General features: G+C 40.2%; 1 protein-coding gene across 5 annotated transcripts in view; it reads right to left on the bottom strand.

Annotated features, from left to right (window-relative positions):
- MAP2K5 (mitogen-activated protein kinase kinase 5) overlaps positions 1 to 24,356 on the bottom strand; it is a 316,196-nt gene that overhangs the window by 40,564 nt on the left and 251,276 nt on the right. For all 5 annotated transcript variants that reach the window (XM_001376370.3, XM_007479616.2, XM_007479617.2 and 2 more), the window contains 2 exons: positions 3,532 to 3,593; positions 142 to 187 (listed from right to left, as the gene is read on the bottom strand). In XM_001376370.3, the coding sequence (XP_001376407.1) occupies positions 142 to 187; positions 3,532 to 3,593 (108 nt within the window). The remainder of the gene's footprint in view (positions 1 to 141; positions 188 to 3,531; positions 3,594 to 24,356) is intronic.

Here is a 24,356-nt window from a genome sequence, read left to right as displayed (position 1 = left end):
TTAAATATGGGGTTGTAGCTGAAGAAACAGGGAAAAAGAATGTGGGATTTGGGGGTTTTTTTTGATCCATCCCAAGAGAAAGCATGGACACATGGCAGGAGCATTCTTGAGATTAACATGTCTCAGAGGAAGTCCACTTACCATCAGATCCTCAGGTGCCGGCCTTTCTTTTGGCTGCTTCTTCATGCTGGAGAAAATTAAAAAAAAAAAAGTTTTTATATAATTTATGTAGTTTGCCAAGGTCTTATGCTTTCTATCCTTGGACTACATTCCCTAGAATTTAAACACATTTCCTAAATGCCCTGAGGGCAAATATAGAACTTTATCAATGGAAACATCAGCCTGTGACTTCTTACTAATTCTAGTCCACAGTAAGGGCTGGGCAATGGGGGTTAAGTGATTTGTTCAGTCACAAGGTTAAGAAGTGACTGAGGTTACATTTGAACCCAGGATGTTCTGTCTCTGGGCCTGACTCTCAATCCACTGAGTCACCCCAGCTGGCCCAACATGGTACTTTCTTGTGACAGACTGGGTTACAATTGTAGAGCACTAAATGAATCGGAGGAACAAACGTGATTTTTCCAAGGCCATCTTGGAAGTCGAGGTAAAGAATGAATAAAAACTCATCCTGATCTTCTGCTAACATGAGAAAGGAAGCAAGATGTTATTCTGGACTCAGTTTTGAATCTGTTCCTGTTTGAGATGTGAGGAACACTTCTTTTCCTTTTTGAAACGGGAGTAAGGCAACAGAAAGACAAGGGACAGGATCATCCAATCAAAAGAGGTGACATCTCATTTCTTCCTTATGACTTAGCTTGACAAGTAATCCATAAAAAGGGTCAGAAATCCAGATAACACTATGAAATTACAAATGGGTTATTACACATTGTTCCCAGTTCCATTTATTTTGGCTCCAATGCAAGTTGATAATTCATTAAACAGCTGTTGGAAAGCTAAGTTTGTTTAAGCAGCTTAAAGGGATCACATTTCTCATCCAAATATTCCTTGTCTTTCCAAGCAATAGGTATAATTAGTAGCTGTAGATTGTGCTTAGCTGCATGATGGAGTACCAATACAAGGTAGTGAGGTGACCATCGGCAGCTGCCTGCCACGAGACTGGATCATCATCCTTTCCCCTCCCCTTCCCTCTCCTCCCCAAACACTGACATATTTCTGCGATAAAGTAACCAAGAATCTCCGGCTCTTCTCACCTGGCTGGGCGTCCTGAATGCTCCTTTTTGTTGGGCAATCCCTAACAAGCAGGAAAGCCCTTCCTATATAATCCGCTCTATTTGCTGACAGCATTTTGTCTTTTTTCTTTCTTTCTTTTTTTTTTACAGAGAGATTTAATGATCATATGGTAAACAAGAACCATAGTTATGAACCATTAATGACATCGAGGACAATTTGCCTTCCCTATAAATAACCATATGCACCTCTCAAATAATGCATCCATTAGCAAGTAATTCAAGCTGTCTCACTAGTAGGGTTGGTAACAGTCCTAATCTGACATTCCAAAGGAGCTGTATCTCTTGGGAAAACAAGGCTATTACCCACTATCATTTATGTTTCAGCTTGACATCTGTGGAAATTTCTGCACAGGTTATCCCTCCCTCTGTCTCCATAAAAGTTTTATACAACAGCTGATTAATTTTTTGGACGAGATTTTTTGGAGGAGATGCAGCTCAGGCCTTCCCCAAGCCTTCCTACCCCAGCTGCCCCGTCAGTTAGTCACACCACACAGCTTGCTGAGCCTTAGAGGAGCGCAGCAGAGTCAGGGCTTCCCCCCCCCCCCCCCAAGCAGGTGATTCCCCAAAGCCAGCATTCAGTATCTTAAACAGAACTCGGCTCTCTCTTATAGCTCCTTTTTCAATTTCAGCATGTTAAAATGGAGATAAATATAAAGTGGTGACGGGATTAAAAAACAACAACAGAGGTGTTTATTATATAGGATATATTAAGTAGTACAAATATGTCTTTTTTAATTAATGCACTTTAAAATTGCTTATAGTGTGACTTGAATCAACATTGTGGTTCAGTTAGGCACGTATGAAAATGAAAATGTTTTTGTAATAAAAACCACTTTTACAACCCACAAAATATCCTATGGATGTTTCAAATAAATAAAAGCAATGTCTATAAACTTCAAAAAGCCCCCCCTTGCTTTTTTCTCTAAAGGTCTTCCTATAGAATCTAAACTGTATGGTGCATTTTTATTAAGAGGTAACATATTATACTTAGTCAAAAAGGTGATAAAGCCTGACATTTATATTAAGGAATATTTCTTGTTTTCAATTCAGCATAATCACCAAATGGATCATTTTCCATTTTCCCCCTTTTTTATCCCCCCCCAGAAACCCTTGTATAAGGGCTGTTCTTCACATTAGTTCACCATACTGCACACGAAATGTCTTTTGGCAGGACACCCCTGTTCACATTCCCCTGGCAAACACAACGAAGGGCTGGCAGTTGCTCGTGGGAGCTGATGAGGAAGGGCAGCCAGCACAGGAGTTGGCAGAATGTGGGGATGGGGCAGAGCACTTGTCCGGCCCTTCTGCCCCCATCGATTTCCAATGTGGGCCCTCTCCTGACTGTGGGAGTTTGCCTCCTGCACCACCCACTCTTTCTGCTCTTTCCCTCTAGAGGCGGCCCTCATCCCTTGACTCCTTTTGCGACTGTCCAGCAAGGGCCTCCAGGAGAACACCTGGCTTAAAGACCCAACCAAACCTGAAGGAAGATACCGGGAAGTTAAGGAGGTGAGAGTCTTATTCTGTTGGGAGGGGAGGGACAGCCTGGAAAGGGGAAGGGCAGTGGAGAAAATGTCTCAGTTTCTTCATCTGTAAAATGGACTAGAGTTTGGACTAGACGGTTCTCAGGTTTTCTAGTTCTCAAAATTCTAGGATTCTCAAAAGGTTAAAGAGACTCGGCCAAGCCATATACTCTTTTCATAACCAAGTCATTAAAGAGGCCTTCACAGAATATTGTATTAAAAATGGAGCCAAATAATTTACCGGATAGCCAATGGATTCATAAACTAGGCTGCTTACCTTAAGAGAAAGACAGCTTTATGGGTAACATGAGGGCATGTTAATAATAAAAATCAGCTTTACATTTCCATCCAATAGGTACCATAAAATGATGTGCGTGGCTTTAAAACACACACACACACACACACACACGCACACACACACACGCACACACACACGCACACACACACACGCACACACACACACACACACACACACACACAGAGAGTTCCACAGCATCCGTGTTCATGAAAGTGGCCTGACTCTTGGCAGTTTATTAAAACTGGGGAAAACCCTCTGAAGTACGTTTAGGACCCTTTGTGTAAATAACGTTTACATAATTTAAACAATTTCTTCAGCTTTGCTGCCCCATCTGCCCAAGGCCCCAAAGTCCCTCCTGTCTCAGAAAGGAAGCAGGGAGAGCCATAAGGTCTCACAGAGCCGCAGAGTTAATGGCATGTATCATTTACATGGAGGGCATGGCATGTTTGCAAACTGAGCTCACCACTGAGTGATGAAGTGTACAAATGGTTCGGAGAACTCTCCAACCGGAAGGACTGGCGAATCCTGGGATAGAGAAGAAAGCAAAACAAAACACCAAGTCACAAAAAGTCAGGACGATTTTTCTGCCCCCTCCCCCTTTTCCTCCCTTATTCCAAATGATTAAAAAAAAAAATCCCACAAGGACAGCCAGCCCCCCTCCCCCAAGCCACATCCAATTAAAAAGCCAGTCTACACCCCACTCAACATGTATGTCTAAAGATGCCAAATTTAAGGCATTGCACTTTATACAATGGTGAGAAACATGAGGGAAGATGGGGAGGGAGGTGAAAAAAGGACAATGATAGCCACAGGGTAGGAAAGAAGGTAGGGAAAGTGTAAATGAGAAATTAATGATTATTTAAGTAACACACAAATGGTCTTGTAATTAACAAAGAGCTGTGAAATTATTCTTGTGTTGACCTTTGTTTCTTTCACTGGATTTGCTATTTATTTACACTTTTCTTTTTATTTACATTTATTTATGTTTTCACCTACTTATCCACTTAGTCAAATCCCCAAATCAGTTTGGGTTAGATTTTCTCCCATGGCCACAGCAAAGGAAATGCAATTCATTTGCTGCCAGCCTCTCGTGCCCCCCCACCCCCCCCCACCCACCACATTTCTTCTGGAAACAAGTGAATTAAAGCCATAAAGAGAAAGGCACCACTCGGCCACGGAAGGAAGCTCAAAACATACAAACAAACAAGCCCAAACCATAAAGCTAAACAAAATGCCCCACAAAAGCAAACCCCAAAGCACAAAACAAACCCAAGCGAAGAAGAAGTACCACCACAAAAAACCCCAACCGAGGGAGGGAGCAAACCCCATTACCATTTGCAAAAGAGGGCTTTAAGAATTTAGGAGTTTTTCCAAGAATGACAGAGAACTCCACTGTGTTTATAGTGTAACAGCTCAGGATGTAATGAAATTACACTGCAGAGTACTTTAACAGTCATCTCATTAGACCTACAGTTGGAACAAGAGAGCCACATAAAATAGGCAGCTGCAAATGACTCCATTCTCATCTATTCTCATTTGCTATTAAAAATACCTTTCGGCGGCTTTTTTCCTCCCTGACATCCCTACACAAAGTACCCTGCAAAGTATGATACATGCACCTATTTAAATTAACAAAGGAATGACTTATTTTAATCTCACTGTGCTTTGGCCATTTGGATGAGCAATATATCATTACATACAACCTTCCAGCGCTGCAGGCAAGAAACTCAGAGCGTGGAGCATTTGGTGGGAGCCAAACAATTTCTCTCGCACACAACTGTGTCAAATGCATGCATGGATTCATTATTGAGAACGCGAGGAAATAGCTTTGATGTAGTGGAAAAAAGAAGATGATAAAAGCACCTCTACAATATGTGTGTCATTATCAATGGTGGCAGATAGATACAATTGCAGAGCCTCCTATGTGATTAGTAAATATACATATAATTGCTGTGGCCAATTATCAGAAAAATGAGATCGGTAATTACAAGACAGAAAATTAACTAGAACTCTTATTAAGGCTTTGTTTCCAATTCAAACAATTGGAAACTGTTGGAAAATACAATTAGATCAAAAGTAAGTGAGGAGTCGAAGGGACCAAAAACACTTTGGAATTTTCAAAGAGGTTTTTTTTTTTTTTAAATGGGGGGAAAAATGTCTTTGTAAAGTGTTTTCTATTCCATGCAGGTCTATTCTCTCTGAATGCAGTCATTTCATTCAGGGAGACAAGATTATCATTTCTAAACTTAAACACGAAGTCAACCCCGGAAGACATCCATGAGGAAGGGGAACAAAGGGAAATGGGAGCTAGAGACAATCTGGGCAAGTTTAGAATTTAAACCTGATGCTAAAACGCCCATCATCATCAACAACAACAACAACAATCATAAAGAGGGCACCTGACAGCACAACAAGTCCTCAAAAAAGGTCTACAAAATGGTCATGGAAACCATATCGACTTGAGTTGCAAAAATTGAGTGTGGTATCAAATTTCTGCCCAGGCCTCTTCTAGGAAGGCTGTATTTATCACCAAGTCTGGGAGACTCTATACAAGGCCTAGTTCAAGAGATGGCATTTCATTGCTTCAAAAAACCATGAATAAAAAGACAGTTCAAAGTCAGGGTGGAAGAATTTATAGACTGCTCTGTCAGAAAGATTCTCTCTCAAGTTATTCCTTTGCTGATTTCTGGTTGTTGTTGGTTAGAGTCAAACTCAAATGATATGTTTAGGCAAATAGGAGAACACCTCTTTAAAGTCTCTGAATATTTACAAAGACTCTTAAAATTCTGGTGTGGCTCTCCATAAAGATCCCAGCATAAAATGCTAATTTGGGCCTCATTTCAAAGTATGATACCACGATTAAATTAATGAATTATAGAGTAGCCAACTTGATAAAGATGTCATTTTAACACGGATGAGAAACAAAACAAGCAAATCTGACATCTTTGCATGGGTAGTTAATTTTATTTAAGACCTGATATTGTAGCCTGTTAAGTTGCACATAATATAAAACTCAGGAACACTGGGTGGTGCACATGAATAATTTATTTTGCTTTTGAAAATTCCAAACCAAGTCGACTTCCCAGAACCACAGTGAGTGGAATCTCATCCCAGCTGGGCCTAGAATGAATGTCACTAATCAAATCACTCACTAAAGACATGGGGGCCGGATTATAATCTCAAACAAACAGGAGGATTCTTTTTCTTTTTAAAATCCAGGCCTTCGACACTCCTATCAGGCAATTTTTGAAGATTCAGTGACTCCTCCAGAGTCAGACCTGGACACACAAACGCAGGGAATATGGGAACAGTCAGAAAGTCCCCATCTCAGAAGTAAGAGGGCTGTTTATCTTTGGTGAAAAATTGGTTTGATGATATGATGGGAAAGTAAAATCAACGAGCTTGACAGACCTCAGGCTGGAGGGGTTTAAAGTATCCATGTCCCTTTTCTTGAGTCAGAATACAAATATTTTTAGGTCAAGATGAGAAAGACTGAAAACAAGCCGCAGAACATTTCCAGAATTTGAATTCTAATGGGGCAGAGGAAATATGCAGTGTAGGTTAAAATTAGCTAAGGGCAAGGGAAGGGGGTGGGGGAAGCCTCCGATCACTCCAAGCCTATGGGCATAATACTATAAAAATAGTTGGCACAATAAAATTATGCCATTGAAGTGAGGAAAAATAAGAAGAGTATTCACTGGCTCTTTGGCTTGTCAAATTTTTCTTTTCTTCCTTTTTAATGGGGTCCTTGAAGAAATGTATTAAAAAAGAATATACAGACTGGGGAAGTAGCTATACTTTAATAACTCACAATGGCTAGAATAGACCTTAAATTGTTAATAAAAGTCATTCTCATTAAGACCCTCAGTGGCATACTTCACCCTAGAGATTTTTAAGAAATGCTTTTCTCTTGTTGAACTTCTGAATAGAGGTAGAGAAGGACCCCCCAAACCCCAAAACGTACACAACCTTAACCAAAAGATGCTGGTCCCCAGTCAACTTTAGATCCCCACAAAGGCAACATCCAGCTGTATCTTGTTATCACTCGAGCAGGCTATTGCTATATAAAAAGAGCTGCCATAAAATATTTCAGTAAGCAATTCTGGATATCAAGGAAGACAGCGTTTGAGTCTCGGAAGCTTCCGCAGCTACTTGGTCAGCCTGATTCGCCACACAACTGGAACGTGCTCGTGCCGCCAGAGTACAGAGAAGGGCAATAGGGAAAAAAAAAAGTTTGAGTGATGCCTTTGCCTTGTGAATAATGAACAGTTCAGGAAGGTCAACCCATTACAACTGAAACCGTTTAATTATTAATTATGCACAATCTATGAGCAAAGGACAAGTTCAGAATGTTTAATGTGTGGTAACTCCAACTGGACTCTCTCTGGGCATTCTGTTATTAGCACTTGTCAGCAAGGTGCTCAGGCATAAAGAAAAAGGCACGGTAGCAGAAAATCTGGGGGGGGGTATACAGAAGTGGGGTAGGGGCTGGGCGGGAGGAGGAGGAGGTGGTGAAACTCCAAACACAGCTGCTACTATTTAATTTACAGGGTAAGCTGGCTCACGCACCACTCACAGAGCACAGATCAGGCAGGTAAGCTGGAGGAACCAATGTGGAAGAGGTAAAGGACAGAGATGCTCCTTAAATGACTTCTTTACAAGAGGGCTTATGCTAAAAACCTCATCACGTATGGAAGCCAAATTATTTCTCTGCTCTGGAGACATGTACACTTACACGTACATGTGGACTGAGCCCTCCCCCTCCTGTAAATGTAATGAAACAAAGCAGAACACAACTCTTGGCATGCTTTGGAGTCAGGAGGTTAGACTGCCTCACCAACTTGCTACGTAATTTTGAGAAATTCATTTACTCTCTGAACCTCAGTTTCCTTATTTTTTTTTAAGCCACCTCCAAATTGAAGGAATGCATGTAAAAGCCGAGTGAGCAGCAGCTGGGTAGTGAGGAGAGAGAGCACCAGGCCTGGAGGCTTAAATCTGACCTCAGAGGGGTCCTGGCTGGGTGACCCTGGGCAAGTCTTCTCTCTTTGGATGGATACTGAGACAGATGGTGAAGGGGAACAAAACTCAAAAGAAAAAGAACCATTAAAAGAAAGAAAGCAGACCGAAAGGGATAATGTATAAAATGGAAGGAACTGGTCTCTGACACTTGAAAGATCAGAGCCCCGAAGAACTGTGTTTTGTATAAGCAGAAGACGTGAGAAAGCTTTAGAGAAGCTTAGTTTTAGCTGTCAAGTCCATACGCATTTAAGTTCCTAGGAGGCCAGGCTGATGTCTCTGGGCAATTCTGCCTCTCAAGTCTAGTTCACTAGTGAGTCAAGATATGATCCAAAGGACTAACAAGGAAGACAAAACAACGCGTGGCACTAGGAGAGGTTTGGAAGGAAGAGATGGGTACATGTCAGACGGAGGGGCTTCAATGGTGAGTCTCGCCACTTCCTGCACGGCCTGCAGAGGGCCCTCAGGAAGGCTGACACCCAGTACCAGGCCCGAGCAGGAGCTCCAACCTGCCTCTGCCCCTCTCCCCAGGGAGGTGAAGTTACTTGGCCAAGGTCACAAAGAGAGTAAGAGGCCGAGCTCTGATTCAAATCCAGACCCCGTGACGCCAAGGGCTGAGTTTTTCATTGAATCGTGCTATCTGTTCAGCAACTTCCATCCCTTAGACCTGGGTCTCTGCCCTGACAGGATGTAGAAGGCACAGAAGCCCTCTTCACTGTGACAGTAAGTGACTGGCCGAAGGGTACTCTCCTGTCTTTCCCTGTTCCCCACCCCCCCACCCCCACTCTCTGGCCACATGATGCCCAGGCTGTTGTAGGAGTGGAGCAGGGCATTTACTCTGGGCCTATTGTTACCCATCTCATTCCTGCCTCCATTCATCCTGCAGCTTGCCATCATCTCCATTTTTAACTTAGCCACATCTTCCCCTTCTATAGTTGCATTGCTGACTTTCTGAAGTCAAGTGTACAACTTTACAAACTCGTCCCTACTAAACTTCACCTAATTACATTTATCTTCCCACCCTGTCAAGTTTCTTTTTTAGATCCTGACTGTCATGCAAAGTATTAGCTATCCCTAAAAGCTTTGATTTTGCAAACTGAAGAAGCACACCATTTGTCTGTTTATGAAAGTTGTCGAGTTTTTAAAAAAGTGGATGGGCACAGGGCCAGGAGCAGAGCCCTGGGGCCCTCTAGTAGAGACCTCCTTCCAAGCAGGTATTGATCCATTAATGGCTGTCGTTCAAATGAAGTCATTCATTCAGTCAGGCATAAGAAGATCAAATAAACAAAAGTAGCTTGTAATTCTAGGAAATTAGGAAAACTACCTTATTCTACCTTGCCTATACCTAGACTAATTTTAAAGTCTTATGTCTGAAAGTTTTTTCACCATTGTTCCTTGCACTAAAGAATTCTTTTTTCTTTTCTTTCTTTTTTTTTAAACCTTTACCTTCTGCCTTGGAACTATGTATTGGTTCCAAGGCAGAAGGTAAGGGATAGGCAATGGGGGTTAAGTGACTTGTCCAGGGTCACCCAGCTAGGAAGTATCTTCAGGACCTCTCGTCTCTAGGCCTAGCTCTCAATCCATCAAGCCACCCAGCTGCCCCCTTTCTTTTGCTTTTTAAAAAACCTCACCTTCCATCTTAGAATCAATACTAAGTACTGGTTCTAAGGCAGAAGAGTGGTAAGGGCTAGGCAATGGGGGTTAAGTGACTTGCCCAGGCTCACACAGCTGGGAAATATCTGAGGTCACATTTGAACTCAGGACTTTCCATTTCTAGGCCTAATTCTCTGAGCCATCTTGTGATTCCCTAAAGCATTATTTTCACAGTGGGTTATCCAGATCAGTTATTATTGTGGTGGTGAAAGAGTGCATGTATGACTAAAGAAGAGGTTCTGCACTAAAAACGTCATTGCTCTTCAGAGTCCTAACCATGGCCTGTATCTTGTCCCAGAAGTTGTACTTTAGTTCTTAGGTATAGACAGTGTGAATTATAGGCCTCACAGTTTTTTTTTTCCTAATGATCTCAAAGAATCTTTATAATCACCGTTCTGAGTTCAGAGAATTACATTTCATGTAGTACCAAAGTTACTTTATAGTAGGAAAATCATTATTTGGGCAGAGCTATACCCAGTGGGGTGGGGGTGGGGGTGGGAGAAAATGTTAAGGAAAGAAGGAGCTGGATGAGATGATGCATAAATACAAAGAGTTTAGGATATGAGCAATTAATAACTGTATAATATACTTATTGCCACAAAGCAGTAGGTACAAGTATGTTCCATACAAAGATGAGTTTGCTCAAAAATTCTGGGTCCTCAACAATTTAAGTACTCTTTCAGCTCATAATCTATATTTTAAAAAACTAAACAATTTAAAAAGCATTTTTGACTACAGGACACCTAATGAACTGATCTAATGCATAGAGCTTCATTAGTAGGGCAGGATGTAAATGGGGTGAGTTTTGACTTTAAGAAGGTTTACCAAGGGACATCAACAAGAAAGGGAGCTTTTGACCCACTCCAGTTGGAGACCAGAGAACCATCTTTTACTCATCCCAGTCCACATCAAGCCCTGAGCAGAGAAAGTGAAAGATGATTCAATTTCCACACTGGGTCACCCCATGCTCCAAGTTGCCAGATGTGACAAATTACATGTGTGGGCATTTTGGTGTGAAGTTCTGTCCACTGGGTCTAGGCTGACAGTAGCAGCTCATTTAACTTGTCTCAGGTGGGGCTGGAACCAGGGGCCAAAGGCCTGAATTTTAGCCACTGAAACACCCACCTTACTCATAAAACCTTAAATCACGGGAGAACCAGCTGTTAGCCAAGTGAGCATCACTACCAGATGGTGTATTTAAAAAAATAAAATAAAATATAAGCAGGTCTAAATGAATCAGTCTCTAGGTAATTTAGATTTCAAGAACGTAGAGATTTTCTTAGGAAGATAAGGATGCTTAGGAAATGCCTCAGAACTGGGGATATCAAAGATTCAAAACAAAACAAATCAGCCCTACGTGGTCTGTATAATTTTTCGAGACCTCCATTGGCCTTTAAAGATTTTCAAAAGAGGCTCCTAAAGGGTGTGGGTTTTGTAATATTCCATGAACAGTCAGCATATAGTAAGTGGAAAACTGATTCACTTTTCAGGTGCAACTTTAATTGTTTCTTTTCTGAAGCAAATGTGTAAATTTTTTCCTTTTTTTATTTTTAGTCTCTCGTCAATCATAAGCTACCAGTGCACAGCAATGTGGAGGTATCCGCACAAACACTATAAACACATACATGCTCCTTTTAAATAGATATGGCATAGCAGCATGAAGCCTACCTGGCTTACACCAAAGGGACTTCATTTGAAAAAATAAAACCAGTTATTGTTCCTTTTTCTCCATATACTCTCGATGCATTTTTATTGCTTTTTCATAAAACACTGCAGCAAATAATCAAGCATGACCACTGACATCCACAAGATTGAGTTTTAGGAACCATTAAATGAGCTCGCCCTCATGGGAAACCTCCTGCTCAGGTTGGTCTAAAGGTAATTATTCAGCAATTCCTACCTGTGGTTTTACCTTGTTCCTATATAGTGTTTGAATTTCATACACTGGTAAGGTCAATTTCAGTCTCGGTAAAAGTGCGACTAAACACGGTTGATCCAGGATCTAAATTCTGATGTAAATGTACACATTGGCATTTTATGAGTGTCAATGTGCAGAAATGTGAATGAAAACTGGCCACATCATGATCCAAAAAATAAAACCAGTCAAATCCAAAAGAAAGACAGGGTGAGTAATTGTCTTTTTTTCAGGTAAATTCTTTTTCTTAAAGGGAATATAAAGTCTGTCCAAATTTGAACATAAAAGGCCACATCTGCACCTATGAAGTTAAGAGAAATTCCAACCAGGGAAGCAAATCTGGCACGTCTGTATCCTGAAAAATCAGCAAGCCAGAACTCTGTCAGGTCAGAGGTCTGGGATCTCACAGGAAGCCCTGAGTCCATGTCCTCACACACTGTATGTCTTCTTGAACATTCAACTGTTAGTTAAAATAATTACTGTCATTTGGTACCTGAGTTGCACATATATGGGAAATAAAATTCTAAAGGACTACAAAATGTATGTGAGTTTATGATACTGTTTTTGATATGTTTAGACAAATTCAAGGGCTGTATGTCCCAGTTCAAAAACCATGCATTCCATAAGAACGTGAGGTCAGCTGGGGTGCGATGTATGATCTATGAAGGAATTTTAAAAGCTAGTTGAAGGGTGTATAGTACTGGTTAAAATTAGAGTTTATAGAAAAACAGAAACATGGAATAGAAGGGAGAGAAAGGCAGAGAAGGAAAGATAAAAAATAGGGAAGGTGAAAATAGGAGAGGAAGGAGAGGGGAGAGAGTGAGAGAGAGAGAGAGAGAGAGAGAGAGAGAGAGAGAGAGAGAGAGAGAGAGAGAGAGAGAGAGAGAGAGAGGGAGAGAGGGAGAGAGAGACAGAGAGAGAGACAGAGACAGAGACAGAGACAGAGAGAGAGAATACTATATACTGCAAAATGAACAAGTTCAGTTAGAATGTTTATCAGGACTTGGAAAATCATAATGCCATCTGCTATTCTGGACCTCAGAACATCAGGGATCTCCTGGGCCCAGCAACTCCCATTTCCAAGAGGAAGGAAGGAACTTACATACTCCCTGGAATGTTGCCTCCATTCTGGAACAGAGGCAGCACCCTAGCCAACCAGCTTGGAGCCCCTTTTGAAAACATTTGCATTGCTTGCATACAGTATTTCTCCTGGTTTAGGGAAAATTAACAACAAGCATAATGTTATGGCAAACTCAGAGATGAAACAACGTCAGTGCCTCAGCCTGAGCTGCTGGGTAACTGACCTTGGCATCCAACTTCATTTCAGGGTGTGTAAGTACCATCATGGTGGATTAAATGAATATTACCCTACAGCTGGATAAGGCTTCACAATAGGGCAACACATGTTAAATGATAGAAGCCAAAACTGGCCCCACTAGGCAACTGCCCATTCGTAGAATGCTATTCACAAACCTCCACCACCAAGAAATTAACTCATTAATAATACATCAGACTTCACGGACAATTCAAAGAACACTACTTATTAAATGACCACCTAAGCATTTAGATTTTTTGCTGGTAAAGTTAGAGTCTAATTAATTGATCTAGTGATCAAAATCACTTTCTTTGGATTTACTCAGTGCCAATAGGAAATAGTAGAAATATGGCATATTTCAGAATTTTAAAAAACCCTGACTTCAAACTACCATGTATTTTTAAAAATTAGTTCTTCCTAATTAATATACTTTATTTTTATATGCTTTAAAATATCAGGAAAATCACTTCTTTTGGCTCAATTCTTTGGTAACATTTTAATTTTTGTGGAATTCTTCATACTCTCTCTCCCATCAACTCATAAATATGAATTAAATATAATTATAAATGAACAGAACATTAACTTTTGGATTACTGCTGGGTTTTTGGTAGAATGTTAATGTTATTTCTAAAGAAATACAAAAGAAAAAGTAATTACTAAAGGAATCCTGGCCATCCTGCCAACCTATTTTAAATTTTAAAACCAGTTAAACTACATGATTTTAAACAGTCTGGACTTTCCAAAGGTAGCATTAGAATTCTAAAAAGTGCACCTTGTATAAAAAAATGGATGCTCCATTTATGCTTTCTCCAATTACATGTTCCTAACACTGAAAAGAGGTGCAAAATGAGTGAGAGGCTAGAGAAGGCACGTTGGAGCCAGGGAGACTCTGTAACAGACTGGCTATGTGATCCTTTACAAGTTACTAATCACTTAGTGCTCCAGGCAACTCTCTAAAACTATCATAAGTCAAATAAGAGTTACAGAACTGCATTGTAGAGGGAATTTCCACACTGGGGAAACACCGGGTACTGATAAAAAAACACAGGTCTGCATCAAACTAAGACAAGGCAAAACATGACGACATAGCGGTCAAATTGACAAAACCTTCAGAGTATAACGCAGCCCTTTTTATCTTGACTATTTAATTCAAATATATTTCCTTCATTCTTTCCTTCCCCCTCCCACTTTTCTTCCTTACCCCTTGCTTTCTGCCTTAGTATTAATTTCAAAGTAGAAAAGCAGTAAGGGCTAGGCGATGGGAGTTAAATGACTTGCCCAGAGCCACACAGCTAGGAAGTGTCTGAGGCCAGATCCGAACTGAATAAGCTTCTACAAATCTTTAAACACTACATCAAAAATACAAGTCGATAATGTAACGCTTAGCATGGTCAGAGGACCGTGGCTTACAAAGATTACTGGTAAATGTAGGTCAACAGTCTTCACCCACCTTTAAACTATTCGCTTTTCTGTTCTGAGAAATAAAAAACCAAAGCACCTGAAGACCACAGTTCTTTAGAGCACGCTGGTTGGCCCGGGCAGGGGAAGGTGGAGAGAACGCCAATGAGAAGAAAAGGTCTTCCTTGGTGGGGCTTCCTCTGAATCTACCCAGGTCTTCACATTCCCAAGGTCCAAAGCACAAATCTCTCTAGCCAAAGAACGGCTGTAGTTAAGGCTGCTCTCTGATTTATGGGGAGATGGTCTCGGGTGGCAATTCTTTCTTATCTCTAGGTGGTAATGGGATACCTCAATGCCACGATTCCCCAACAGCATTGAGAAATACGGTGCTATGTGAGGGGAGAGTCTAGACAACAGAAGCGCTACCTCCTTAAGTATTTTGTCTTGACCTTTTTTGTATCCCACACTTAGCACAAAGGCTGCCGTATGATAGGTATTTAATAGACAGTGTGGACTGTGAATTATCTCCATTTCTCTTATTTTAGTAGAAATCTTTTAAAAGTACATTATAGAGTACAGCAGGTGGCTCAGTGAATTGAGACTTAGGATTGGTGATGGGAGGTCCTGGGTTCAAATCTAGACTCAGATTTTTCCTAGCTGTAGGACCCTGAACAAGCCATTTAACCCCCACTGCCTAGGCTTTATTGCTCTTCTGCATTGGAACTGACACAAGGTATTGATTCTAAGATGGAAGGTAAGAGTTTTTTTTTTTATTAAAGTATATTTACATACTGATTCATACCATTCTTAACTGCAATGAACAGAATTTAGTACCTTATTGATTGCTCACACCCACCATGATTAGTAGCCATTATATGGTATAGTTGTACCCTATATTACTGATGTCTGAAGGCTATGTGTACCTTCACTAAATAGCCCCACAATATTGAGTCTTTTCAGTTCTTCAGTCTGTTTTTATAGTTTTTCTATCACATTTCTTGCTGTCAGTATGCTTGTCTAGCAAACCTAACTACCTGTTTTCTCCCCAAATGGGTATTTCTAATCTATTGAAGGCTAGGAAATCAAATAATCAAATAACCAGGTTTGACAGAATTATGTCTAACTGTGTGAGGGCCTGTGTAGCTCTTCTATGAGTAAAGTATATAGATTTTAGGGCCTTTAATTTGGCTATTCAGAATCCTTTTTTTTGTTTGTTTTGTTTTCATTTGGGTTCTTAATTGTGTTAAGGAAATTTGGAGATATCAGGTGATTGCCAAACAAGTGAGGGATTATTGTATCACAGGGCTTTTATTATTATTATTATTATTATTAATATGAGGGAACCCAATCTATGAAAAGTGAACAGAGAACTTTTCTTTGAATAATTCTAAAATAAAGGCAAGCACCGCAAATAGGGTAATGCCAACCCTTCATGGGTATGCCCAGCTTTAAATAATATAAGACAGGACAAGTTTAACCAACTAAAAAAGACAATTGGAGACATTATTTATATTAGAAGAGGTTTTTAGATTTGCAAAAAAAGGATTCATTCCAAAGTTCTTTTAAGCTCCACAAACTATGTGCTTATTTATTGATTGAAGATAAAATTACTTGTGAAAATCCATCGCACACATAAATTTAAGGAAGACATCTAACTCCACAAAGGGAAGTACATATGCATTTTAAGCTACATTAATAGCAAATATTTGTATCTTTTCATTTTTAGCAAGCTTAGCTTCCCTTCTACCTTTTTCTGTTCTTCCTCAATTCTATGTGTGTGTGTGTGTGTGTGTGTGTATGTATACACACACACACACACACACACATATATTTAAATTCTTACCTTCCATCTTGGAATCAATATTGTATATTGGTTCCAAGGCAGAAGAGTGGCAAGGGCTAGGCAAGGGGGGGCAAGTGACTTGCCCAGGGTCACACAGCTGGGATGTGACTGAGGCCACATTTGAACCCAGGACTTCCCATCTCTAGGCCTGGCTCTCAATCCACTGAGCGACCCAGCTGCCCCCAATCCTATATATTTTTTAAAGTAAATTTTTATTTATATTTTTTGTTTTTACATTGCTAACTTTCCTTCCAGTGGCCCTCTAAAATAATTCTTAAATACAAGCTAACAAATAAAAATATCCTAAACTAACAATCAATGTTAATGCCAGGTGGTTTCTAAATGACAGTTTATATTCTCAAAGTTCCTGGGTAAATCAGATGTTTGGAATTGAAACATATTTTCCTATAAAAATATTGGTTAGGCTCCCAGGTTAATCTACTAAAGCAGGGCAGGAACAATAAAATCAATATTTAGTGGCTGAGTAGGTGAGAAGAGGAAGATGTCAACATGACCCTCAGCCCCAAGACACAGAGGGAGAGAGAAAAGGGCAAAGGAGAAATGGTAGGGGAGAGCGCCCTAATGGTCAGCCTGACCTCCAATTAATCCAATTCCATTCAATAAGTATTGATTGAACATCAATTAAAAGCAAAGTGCTGTGTAAGGAGCTGGGGATATAAAGATAAAACTAAAAGAGGTTCTTGCCCTTAGAGCGCTTTTGTTCTACTAAGGGACACACGATTTAAACTGCTAAGTATATAAAGGATCAGTTGAGAAGAGAGAGAGCATTCTGAAGTTAGAAGGACTCCAAGAGGCAGGACTAGAAGCCTGCAGGAAGACAAGTAGCCATGAGATGGAATCTAGAGCAGAATGCTCTGGCTGGCCTGGAGTGTGGAAGGGGAAGTAACATGAAGGGAGTCTAGAAAGATAAGATGAAGCCAGACTGGGAAGGGCTTTAAAAGCTAAGCAGAAAAGAATGATGGAGCTGATGAAGATTCTTGAGCTGGGGAGAACCTACTGAAAAAGGTTCTTTTGATAGTGGGATGATGCATTGGTGAAGGAGAGTCTAGAAGCAGAGAGTCCAGAAAGATGGCTCTTCAATTTAATAAACATTAAATAAGTGCCTACCAAGTAAAGAGCACGGTGATAGGCAGTCAGTGGGGGACACAGAGGCCCAAATGAAGCAGTCTTTACTCTCACAAAGTCTGCATTTTAATGTGTGGGGGTGGGAGTGATATATAGCATGTATTTCTGTCTATACAAAACAATTTCAAGAGGGAGAAAAAAGCATTTTAATTTGCTCATCAGGAACAGCCTCAAGAAGGAGAGAACACTTGAGCTGAACTAAGGAGTTAAGGCAGAGGTGTGCAAAGCATTGTGGTGGTACAAGGGAGAGATTCTGAAGGTCTGATGAGGCTAAGGACTATGGAAGTAGAGAAAAGGGGATGGATGCAGGAGCCATGGTGGAGGCACAAAGAGCTGAGGATGAGTCTGAATTGTGAGCCTGCAGGATGGGGGATGCTGGCCCTCAAGAGAAACAGGGGATAGGGTTGTTTCTGTTTTATTTTTGATGGGGTTAGGGGGTGGGAAGTGAGTTGTTTTGGAAGGCTGAATTTGAGATGCCTGTAGGATATCCAGAGGTGCTTGGCAGGCAGGTAAGTGGGAGCTGAATTAGGTAGCAGGTGTAGTCACAGAATCGAGTTTTACTGCAATAGAGGTGGCGGCTGTTGATGTTTGAGGGGAGAGAAATGTAAATGGAATAACATAGGCAGAAGGATGTAACTAAAGACCTTTAGGGATGGTAATAGGAAAGGAAGTGGGGCTAAGAGGGCAACAGGGATTATGGGAAAGGGAAGGAAGAAAAGGAAGCAAAAATAGGAAGGATGAGGAATCCCTACAATAGCACTGGTGAAAAAATGTTATTGTTGTACAGTGAAAGACAGTGTGGTATAGTGGAAAGAGCCCTGCACGTGAAGTTTCAAGACACAAATTCAAATTCTAGCTCCATGACTTATCTATGAGACCCGGGCAAATCAAAACCACGTAAGGGGAAGAAGGGAACAAGCGTTTATTAAATACCTACCACAAGCCAGCCATGCCAAGCACTTTACAGATATGACCTCATTTGACTCTCACAAACTCTCTGCAAGGTAGGTGTTACTATTATCTCCATTTAATAACTGAAGCAAACAGAGATTAAGTGACTTGCTCTGCGTCACACAACTGGTTTCTGTGGCAGGATTTGAACTCCCAGATCTTTTGGATACCAAGTACATAGCATTTTCTCCAAGGAGCCACCTCGCTAACTGAAATTCAGTTTGACTTAATTTAATCTCACTGAAACTCAGTTACGTTATTTGTAAAATGGGATGCATACACTACCTCATCTTTGTGGATTAGCTTGGTTAACTGTTATAAATAAATGCTATAAAATATTACCTATTATTTGTATCTAAGGAAGATATGCAGGTCAAGCATGTCAAAGTGAGGGTCTGACTATATTGGTAGGCATACAATTTTACCATTTGTCATTACAAAATTCTACATGTGGAGCATTAAGCTTTTTGCAAGTTCTTAGAACTTTCTCTATCAATACTATTTAATGAACTCTGCTATATATAATCAGACTCACTATAAGAAATTTTTTTTTTTGTGTGTGACAAATGCAATCTGTATGCACAAGGAGAGGAAGCATTAAGTCATAAATTGGGAGGAAAACCCCCTAAAGTCCATTTATAATGAAAGTAGTTGCACTCATGATTCTGACACCTATTCATCGCAAAAGCAAATGGTTGTAGGACTAGCCCTACTCCAAGTTGTGAAGTTTGTCTTTTCATAGCCCCTCCTCTCTTCTTTCTCTCAAAAATTTATCTTAGGCAAAGATCTGATAAACATTTATCCTAAGGTGAAAACATTTTAAACTCATCTCTGAGGGGGAGCAAAGAAGGGTGTGCCTGGCATAAGTCATGAAAGGGAGTTGTCTTGGTTGCAGAGGCAGATGAGAACAAACATTTATCACACTCTATGCCCACCTACTACTTCCCTGGGGAGCGATTTGCAAACTGACATTCCTAATTTGAGAGCCCCTTCAGTAAACTCTCTTGTCTGTCTCACCCCTCTGGATTTTTCACCCAGCAAAGACTGAGGGATTTAATGCTTGGGAAAATGTCCTTTTTATCTCCATGGAGGGTCCCTCCCTTATCTTCTCTCCTCCCCCAGGATCCCACACTGACCACCTGTTTTAGTGGGGGGTGGCTTGAAGAGAAAGGGATTAATTTTTAGTTGTGGAATGCTCGGCGGTGGTTAGGGATAGAATTTATTGTGGTCATGATGGTGAAGCCTTCTTAGCAGGCATGAAGTTGTACCAAAAAGCATTTACTCTGCTTGTTCACAAAACCTGCTGGAATTACAGTCTCCATACACTGGAATGTTCTACTGCCTTCTTTCCAAGCTCAACTTTTAACTCACCTCCTCAAAGCTTTCCTAGAGTGGATTAAAGATAATGAACTCACAATCAGAATCACACACACACACTGAAAAGGCAGGATGACACAGTACAAAGATAGTTGGACTTAGAGACAGGAAGACCTGGGTTCAAGTATTACTGCTGACACATAGCAGTTGGAAGACTGTGAACAAGTCACTCTTGATCAGTGACAACAGAGGGAAGAGAGATGTTAAGAGACTTGTCTAGGGTTAGACATCTAGTGTCTGAGGCCATACTTGAACTCAGATCTTTCTGACTCTTAGCACATAGTAGGCACTTACTAAATATTTACTGAATGACTGAGTAAAGGACATTTCCTTTACTCCACAGGAGAGGCTGGAGGCATCCACTCCTTACTTAGGCATATACCCCACTGACATGATTTTACATATTATATTCCATTATGTGGATTCCTTTGGCAACCCTCAGTTATGTTCTAGGTTGCAGTCAAGGAGAGAGGAAGTTGTGGATGGAAAATCAGAAAGTTGGGGCATTAGGTACCCGCCTAGAGGGATGAGAATTGATAAGGGATAGGAAAGAGATATACACAAGGGAAGAGATTAAGCGAACAATAACAGCCATTTAGTATAGGGGCAAATAGTCCTACACACCTCAATAGCTCCTGAGGGCATCACTAAATGGGGAGCCAGAACAACTGCCAACTAGAACAGCTGGGGAGATTCAATTAAATAAAAAGCTAAGTTCTAGACGTATGAATAATCCCTGACATTACTTTATGACAGCATAATATAATAATTGATGCTTATGGCAAATACTGAGTTATAAAAGGCTCAATTATATTCAGTATCCTTTGCTTACTATGGCAGGAAAATGTGTACTGCATTTTCAGTTATCTGGAAAATTTACTTATATGTAACAGCTCATGCCCCAAAGATGACAGATAACAATAACAGAAAATGACGATGATAAGAATAATATTCATAATAGTAGTTCACATATAACAGCAATGATTTCCTTCTCTTGAGTCTAAAATAATACTTTGGTTTGGCCCTGTAATGAATTTACCGAGTATTATTTAGTATTATGGTTACAGATATACCATGTTTATATTATACACCCCCTATTAGATGCCCAATTCTCTGAGAAAAGGGACTGTGCCCCATGCCTTGAATGCTCTCCTTCCTCTCTTTCCTGAAGTCTCAGCTAAAATTCCACCTTCTACAAGAGGCCTTGCTTGGTCCTCCTGAATGCTAATGCCTTCCCTCTGAGATTATCTCCAGTTTTCCTGTATATACCCTTTTTTGTACACAATTGTTTACATGTTCTCTCTCTGTGAGCTTAGACTGTGAGCTTCTTGAGAGCAGGGCCTGTCCTTTCCCTTCCTTTGTATCTCTAGGGTTTAGCACAGTGCCTGGCACATAATAGGCATTTAATGCTTGTTGACTATGTGTTTATCTGTGTCTATCTCTCCTGGTGCCTATCACCATGCTATTCACAGGATAGATAAATAATACTGTTTATTGAACAACTGATATTTTACTATTTATAAACATAGTGCTATTGTGATGAATAGAACTTTTTAAATGGGAGTGTGGGGGGAGAGGGAATGCCTACCTCATGGACTATATTAAATCCTGACTTCTCGTTGCATGCTTTTCTTTGAGATAATAGTGACTGTGCCATGTTACTACCATCATTCCAAAGTTACTACTAATTTATCATCTGTTTTGGAGATGTCCCTTCCTAAAAGGGACAGATGTTGGGAATATCCATATGTGCCAAGGACCCGGGACTGCATTTGACGGTTAACTGTCTGTTGAGACAGATCAGAACCTTTCTATGACTTCAAGTCTTAAGATTGCATTACGAAGCTCAGAGGACTTGAAACTTGCCTACAATCACAGAGCTAAATAAATGTCTGAGGTTGGATTTAAACCCAGGACTTACTGACTCTGGGGTCAAAGTCCTATCTGTTGTTTGAAATAAAATGTTTTGATAATTTTCTTAAAAAAAAAAAAAAGATCCTGAGGTAGAGGGAAAAGGATAAGAGAGGACAATGGCATGGCCCCTAAAGGAGTTTACAAACTCATTTGGTCAGGACAAAGGTCTTCAAAGTTATATACAAAACACACTGACCAAAACTCTAAACACATAAACCTATCTGGGCAAGTGACTTAACCTCTCTGGGCCTTAGTTTCCTCATCTGTAAAATGAAGGGATTGAACCTTTATGGTCCCTTCTAGATCCAAATCTCTGATGCTATTGGAGTGCATGCTGGGCTTAGACTCAGGGATATCTGGTTTTAAAATCCTCCAAGGATACTTATTGGCAGTGTAACTCTGAGCAAGCTACTTAAGCTTTATATACGTCAGGCTCCCTAGGACTTACCTAAAAAAGTCATAGCTAAGTTAGAATCTGTTGGTGGAGGGATGTCCCCTATCAGGAGCTTGTCAGCCAGACACACTGGGTTCTCAGAGCTCTTAGTCTGAGGAGAAATATTCCAGTCCATATAATAAGGAGAGGCACTATAATGAGCTTAGCCTTTGTTATTGTGCTTGTCTTTGAACTCACCTATCTTGCCCAAAGTAGGTGTTATGCCTGCTATTATTACCACAATGCCCCATGACCTAAGGGCACTCAATCAAGAGTAGTAGACATTCATTTTACAATCCTGGGTACTTCCTGTGCTGAAGGAGTGAAATCATTCCTGAACAGGAGGTGCTCCTGGTTACATTGCTCAGGAAGGAAGGCCACACAAGAACCCAGAAGTATGAACATTTAGATAGCACGGGCATTGATCCATTTCTGCATCTATAAAATGAAGGAGTTTGTGCTTCATGGCCTTGAAGGTCCCTTCAAGATTTAAATCTCAAATCCTAGACTATTGGATCTCATCCAAATTGAATCTCACCATATTTTGGTAGACAGTCTAAATAAAATGGTACAAAGACTGGGAAATCTGATAAATTCATAGGACAAAAGGAGCACAATTATTAAAATGTATTTAAGCTCAGACAAGGACCCCACTGATTCTCAGTTCTCTTAGGAGCTATGGTCCAGGGGTCATCTTTAATGGACTCCCCCACCTCCCAGGTTTTCCACTTGGGTTTAAACCAAAAGCCAAACTAATTTTGTTTTTTGGTCATATTTAACAAGTTGTTTCTTAAGTCTTTCATTCTACAAACATACCATTGTGCAGACTATTGTTTTAGCTTTCTTGAGACATAGTTTTTAATTAGTTATCTCTCATCAGCCTTGGGAATGGACTGCATCACTACCTTCTTTCTTCCCTTTGGACAATGGAGCCATGAACTTCAAAACTTCATTTAAGGAGACATTCCCTTTTGTGCTTTTTCTTTCTCCATTAGATAGTAAACTCCTTGAGGGCAGAGATTATCTTTTTTTGTTCTGTTTTTGTATCCCTAGCACTAAGCACAGTGCCTGGCCTATTCTAGGTGTTTAATAAATGTTTATTAAAACATCTCAACTATTGAATTAGGTTAGGTAGAGTTGGAGAACAAGATAAGCAAAGGTAACTAGGTGTGTACAATGTTACAGGATAAATGAATTAGAGATTAGATAAAAGTTAAATAAGTGAATCTGAGAGGGGCAAAATAAAGTTCCACACCAGGAACAAAAGCAGAGGGACATTACTGAGAGTGGAGAAGGTGGTAAGAAGATATTTTCATGTCTCTTTAGGTTGAGTGGGGCTCATATAGGTAGCATGTCTGATTATGTTTCCAAATAAAGGACCTGAAGAAAATGCCACTTAGATGAAGAAGTCCTATCACTCATATAACAAACCTTCCTGTTTCCAACAGCCCATTAAATGACTTCCTTATGCTTAGGAATCTGTCAAAAATGAATCACTTAGGAATTGCGCATTAGCTACCAGAGGGGGTAGGAGGAGGGGAGGAAAAGAACATGAATCTTGTAACCATGAAAAATATTCTAATTAAATAAAAAATTACAAATTAAACAAAAACTAATCACTTAATATGGTTTAGAATTTGAGTGCAACCATTACATATAAATATGCCCTTCTTGTCTCCCCACCAAAAAATAGTTCCTCAAACCCCAAAAGTTTTCTGTTATCTGTATTAGAGCTAGAGGTTGATCACGTGTGGTTGAATACACTTAGCTTGGCCCATTAGAATAGGGCGCTAAGTCAGAAGGTAATGGTACCAAAAGAGTGAGGCTACAGATTCCTGGACACTTCGCAGAACAAAACTGAAGGAGGAATTAATGAAACTCAGTTTAATTTAGAGGACTGCTTGGGATGGGAGGCTTTCTGAATGTAAGACGAATGGAGAAGATATTGATGAGCTCCTAGATCCAGGAGGTCTGTCTGGTATTTGGGGTAATGGAGCCTCCATTGGCTTCAGGATGATGTGCTCATTTTTGTACCAACATGTTTCATGGGTTGCAGGGGATATGTGGACTGACTGATGCTGTCATTAAGGATGTTAGATCACCATTCTTACTATTATTGTGATATGTGTGTGTTTGTCTTTTTCCTGAGAGGATCTTTATTTTTTCTCCCAAATCTCATAACTGGTTATACAGATGTTTAATTGAGAGGAATAATTATGAATTACGATTTGTTTTTTCTTTCAAACTTTCCTATTTGAATCATTTATTGCTTCCTCTCTCTAATTAGAAGTATTTAAAATATTATAAAATTAAAGTTTTAAAAATAA

The sequence above is a fragment of the Monodelphis domestica genome, chromosome 1, assembly GCF_027887165.1.
Source record: "Monodelphis domestica isolate mMonDom1 chromosome 1, mMonDom1.pri, whole genome shotgun sequence".
In the NCBI taxonomy this organism is placed as follows: Eukaryota; Metazoa; Chordata; class Mammalia; order Didelphimorphia; family Didelphidae; genus Monodelphis; species Monodelphis domestica.
This window is presented reverse-complemented; position numbering and strand designations above follow the sequence as displayed.